The 5,406-nt window shown below is 43.4% G+C and overlaps 1 protein-coding gene across 2 annotated transcripts; it reads left to right on the forward strand.

Annotated features, from left to right (window-relative positions):
• Positions 1 to 519: 519 nt before the first annotated feature.
• Positions 520 to 1,221, forward strand: LOC114095117 (bcl-2-like protein 1). Of its 2 annotated transcripts, XM_027938292.2 has the most exons (2): positions 520 to 894; positions 1,069 to 1,221. In XM_027938292.2, exons 1-2 carry the CDS (start codon positions 520 to 522, stop codon positions 1,219 to 1,221), a joined length of 528 nt encoding a protein of 175 aa, XP_027794093.2. The 2 variants fall into 2 exon arrangements, with proteins under 2 accessions (XP_027794093.2, XP_027794094.2); XM_027938293.2 differs by having other exon boundaries at positions 520 to 1,221.
• Positions 1,222 to 5,406: the final 4,185 nt, after the last annotated feature.

Raw genomic sequence — 5,406 nt, forward strand, 5'->3', positions numbered from 1 at the left:
CCAGCCTATAACACACACAAAGTAGATTCAGAATTGCCATTCCACGGAGACCTGGCGACCTGGCAACCTTGCGACCTTGCGTGCCTCCTCCATCTTGGAGAGGGCACGCTGTATAAGTGCAGGGTGTGAGCACAGGTGCTCACCCAGATCCTTCAGCGGGCGCTGTGGAGGAGTTAGGGCCTGGACGGCGTTCAACCAAGAGCGGGCCATCCTCTCCGGCGGAGCTGCAGGCTGAGGCTCCTTGCTGGGAGGCGACCCCGCTCACGCTCCGCAGCGGGAGTCGGGCGACTCAGGCCCGCCACCGGCGTGAGGGGCCCTGAGCGCGGCCTTCCTCCACGTGCTTAGGCGACCCGCGGCAGATCTCACGCTCCTCCAGTCGGCAGCGGCCCCAGAGGGGACGTCTATGGAACATTATCTTGACTTTTCATCTTAGAAGCGAATCATTAAGCAGAGACCAGATTCAGTGGGTGAGCGGGTGTTTTGGACACTGGACTGGTTGAGCCCACCTCTATTTTAAAAATGTCTCAGAGGAACCTGGAACTAGTGATGGACTTTCTGTCCTACAAGCTTTCCCAGAAAGGATACCGCTGGAGCCAGTTTAGCCGTGAGGAAGAGAACCGCGTTCAAGCCCCAGAAAGGGCTGAATCAGAAGAGGGGCCCAGCAATGCCACCAACGGCAACCCATCCCGGCATCAGGGGGACAGTCCCATGGTGAGTGGAGCCGCTGGCCATAACAGGAGTTTGGATGCCCCAGACGTGGTCCCCATGGTAGCAGTGAAGCAAGCGCTGAGGGAGGCAGGCGACAACTTTGAAGGGCGGTACCGGCAGGCATTCCATGACCTGACAGCAGAGCTCCGCCTCACCCCGGAGACAGCACATCACACTTTTGAACAGGTAGTGGACGAACTCTTCCGGGATGAGGTAAGCTGGGGTCGCATTGTGGCCTTTTTCTCCTTTGGAGGAGCACTGTGCTTGGAAAGCATAGACAAGGAGATGAAGGTGTTGGTGTGTCAGATCGCAAGTTGGATGGCCACTTACCTGAATGATCACCTAGATACTTGGATCCAGGACCACGGTGGCTGGGACACTTTTGTGGAACGCCATGTGAATAATGTGGCAGTGAATAGCCGGATGCGCCAGGAGAGTTTCAACTATTATTTCCTGATGGGCATGACTGTGGCTGGCGTGGTTCTGCTGGGCTGGCTGTTCAGTCGGAAGTGACCAGACCCTGACCACCCACTCACCCTCCCACCTTGCCCCACCACATCCCTCTGTCCAGCCACCATTGCCCCAGGAGAACTCTTCATTACATACATCTACGCCCACCATCCTTCACTGCTTTGGACCTAAGACCTGGTTTCCTGCATTTAGTTTTCTAGAACTACTACACTTCTTTGACAGCCACCTTCCCGAATATCTCAGTTATCTTGGCATCAAAGTCTACAATATTTTCCCAAAATCTGTCCCACGAAAACTGAAAGGATAGTTTTTGAACCTCTTCCCCAGAAAAAGACTAGATTGCCTTTGTTTTAATGTTTGTAGCCTCAGAGTTGATTATCTTTACCCATCCCTCTCTGGACCTGAGCCCCTATTCCTTCTATCTCTACCCCCAAGAACCATTTAGAGGCCACTTTTGACTAATTAGGAATTCAGGCTGCTTGGGATAAAGAAGCCAGGATCAGGACTTCCTCCCCCACCACTGGCCTGGACAAAGTCCCCACTCCTAGTGTGAATGTCTGCGTAGAGTCTAGTCCCATCTTGGAGAGACAATATAGCTTCAGGAAGTACCCCATGCAAAAGCTAGCATGGTCCTTGCAGTTTAGCACCACCCTAGTCCCTTCATCTCCTTTCTCCTGGCTCCCAGGACCATGACCGAGTGACCACCTGGGCCCAAGACTGTTGCCCCAGATCTATTTATGGCCTGAGGTAAGCTGGGGTTGCATTGTGGCCTTTTTCTTCTTTGGAGGAGCACTGTGCTTGGAAAGCATAGACAAGGAGATGAAGGTGTTGGTGTGTCAGATCGCAAGTTGGATGGCCACTTAACCTGAATGATCACCTAGAGACTTGGATCCAGGACCACAGCAGCTGGGACACTTTTGTGAAACACCATGGAAATAATGTGGCAGTGAATAGCTGGACTCACTTCCTGCAAGATCATCATGTGGCATTATTGTGTTGGGTGGCTGCCCATCAGGTACAGGGATTCAGGGACCTCACCCCAGAGTTAAAGGGGAGATATAGGGAGCAGCAGTAGTAACTCTGGGGTCTTCCCTACCTCAGGAAGGAGTGGCAGGAAACAGACCTTGGTGCACAGGACAGTGGATGTGGGGCCGATTGGAAGGGCCTGTCTTGCCTGATCAGGTAGATATTTCCCCTCTGTCCAGCCTGAGCATCAGGGCTGCCAAGGTCAAAGTGACCTGGCCAAGACCCCTTCAGGCCTCCCTCAGCTACAGCCTTGTTCTGTCTCATCTCTGCGGGTCTCAGCACAGCACTGGTCACTCCAGGCTCTCTGCTGTACATATTCCTGCCCGTGGTCCCTGGCCCCTCATCAGCATGTCGTGCAAAAAAAGTTAATATTAGGAGCTGAGATATAGCTCATTGTTAGTTTATTACTACCTAGAATACATGCAGCCCTGGGTCGAATCCCAAACACAAAAACTTATAAAATGATAAATCATGCAATGTGAATGCTACTATCATTGTATTTGGCATAAAACTTGCCAAAGTCAGTAATAGGGTCTTGAAAGCTAAGAGTAGTTTAAACATTTAAACATTATTTCTGTAGTTTACTATTTCAAACTTAATTTTTCCTTCAGAATTTGTAAAACTGAGCTGGGGTTAAAGCTCAGCATAACACCGCTTGCCTCACATGTGAGGCACTGGGTTAGATCCTCAGCATTACATAAAAATAAATAAGATAAAGATACTATATCCATCTTTAAAGAAAAATACTTTCCTTTAAAAAAAGAATTTGTAAAAGCAAACAGTGAGCTTTTTAATCTTCGTAGGATTTGGATGATGTTAGATTTTTGTACTCTGTGTTGAAATTAGTGCTTATTGGAAAAAAATAAAATCTTAAAAATTTTGGTCCTGTAGACAAAACTAATGGGAGGTACTGTGGGGCCCAGAGGGAAGTCTTTGGGTCACTGGGGTCCACTGGGGTCGCGACATAAAAGGAGATTGATTGTTCGAACTTGGTCTCTTCCTTTTTCTCTCTTGCTCTGTTTCCTGGCTTATGAGATGGTTTGTTCCACCCCAAACTCCCACTATGATGTGTTACCTCATCAGAAATCCAAAGCAAAGGGGCCATTTGAACATGGACTGGAAACTCTATGGTGATCTGAAATAAATATTTTTTCCTCATAAAAAAAAAAAAAAGAATTGCCATTCCACACACAGGTGAAAAACAAGCTTACTAATTTATAAGAAGTAGTTACAACAAATAGTTTGTGTTTGTATACAGTTTTCTTGGCATACAGTTCTATTTATGTACATTTCTGTTTGCATACAGTTATTATTGTCTTTTGTAGAACATGTAGTGAAAATACTGTTTTCCAAAGTTCCATAGATTAATTCTTTTGTTTTCCATATGCTTCATTGTGGCTGTTATTCATTTTTAGTAATGGTTTGTTAATATTTGTTTCTCATTTGTTAATATCAGTTTCTCAATTCAGAGAATGTGTAAAATATTGGTGCAACTCTAAAAGTCACAGAAGTGTCACTACCTCCCATCTCTCCTATCCTGTTCCCATTCCTTCGTTCTTTCCAACCAAATTTAGAAGTTATATTAATCTGGGTTTTGAGTAGGAGGATGGTTTTGCTCTTATATGTACTGGGAAACCAAGGAATAGATGGCTGCATGAGTGAACAGGATGATGCATTCAATTGTGTAAATGAGTTATCAAGTTTGAGTCTCTGCTCATGTGGAGATGAGCACAAGGAAATTAGTAATCTAGACTGGGCACTCAGGAGAAATTTAAAACAAGGAGAGAGGCCCTCTATAGAACCTGGAAAATGCATATTTTATTCTATTATCTTATGCATTTTCTTTTTATTGTCATAAAACCAGTCAGTTCATTAAGAACAAAGGTAAAGAATTTTATATATATATATACATATATATATATATATGTATATATATATATATATAATTATATATAGGAGCTGGGAGTGTGGGGGTGTGGGTCAGTGGCAGAGCACTTGCCTAGCATGTATGAGGCACTGGCTTCGATCCTTAGCACTGCATAAAAAGAAAGAAAAAAAATTTTTTTTTTACAAAATTGTATTTATATATTTATATCTCTGTACATTTGTTTAACTATTTCTTTGGATTGAAATGGCCGATTCAAAGAATGTGTGCATTGGGCATTTTTATATATTCTGCCAAATTTTCTTCCAGAAAGAGTAAGTTATTAAAATTATTGTATTGTTGATTTTACAAAATGTTTTAATATTCATAGTTTATCCACAGCCTTTATTTTTGTGTTGTTTTTTGGTTGAAATTGGTTTGAATATGAAAAAGTAAGATTGGATAAATGAGAGGAGAAGGAGGATGGAGCCAGAGATTTATTTTTAACCTATAGATTTTAATATCATTTTAACTAGCTAAAATTAAACTATGTGCATGTATGCTTCAGGTAATTAAAAACAAACAAAAACCATTTAAAAACTGATTACTGGGGTGGGGTTGTGGCTCAGTGGTAGAGCGCTTGCCCAGTTTGTGTAAGGCACTGGGTTCAATCCTCAGCACCACATAGAAAAAAAAAAAATAAGGAAAATAAGGGTGTTGTGTCCATGTACAAGATAGATAGATAGATAGATAAAATAAAACCTGACTATGTGGGCTGGGTTCCAAGGCCCTAGGTTTAATTCCCAGCATCAAAAATAAGTTTTTTTTTTTTTAAAAAAAGACTCCATCTTTAACTTTTTTTTTTTAATATTTATTTTTTAGTTGCAGTTGGACACAATACCTTTACTTTATTTATTTATTTATTTTAATGTGATGCTGAGGATTGAACCCAGGACCTCGCAGGTGCTAGGCAAGCACTCTACCGTGGAGCCACAATCTCAGCCCTCCATCTTTCACTTTTAACAAAACTTTTTAACACTATGATTAATAGCTTTTAGGGCTGAACAGCACCCAAGCATGGTTGCCAAAAGCGAAACTCAAAGACTAAACTTGGCGACATTGCAGTACAGTGCAGCTGGCTTGTCTTATCTGACATCCAAACAGCGGACTGATCCACCAACTTTATAACCCCCATTAACTGAAATATTCTCCCAAATAGAACCCTTACTTTGGAATTCACTTCCCCCTCTATCTTCAGGCTTTTCTTCTCCTTGGAAAAGTTAACCATGTCCTTTTGTCTGTCTTAGTGAACCAAACTATGATGGTTCTGTTAAGCA

The sequence above is a fragment of the Marmota flaviventris genome, chromosome 6 (genome assembly GCF_047511675.1).
Source record: "Marmota flaviventris isolate mMarFla1 chromosome 6, mMarFla1.hap1, whole genome shotgun sequence".
NCBI classification, from domain to species: Eukaryota; Metazoa; Chordata; class Mammalia; order Rodentia; family Sciuridae; genus Marmota; species Marmota flaviventris.

Coding starts and splice junctions, on each gene's coding strand:
- LOC114095117 (XM_027938293.2), top strand. CDS start 520: ATGTCTCAGAGGAACCTGGAACTAGTGATGGACTTTCTGTCCTACAAG.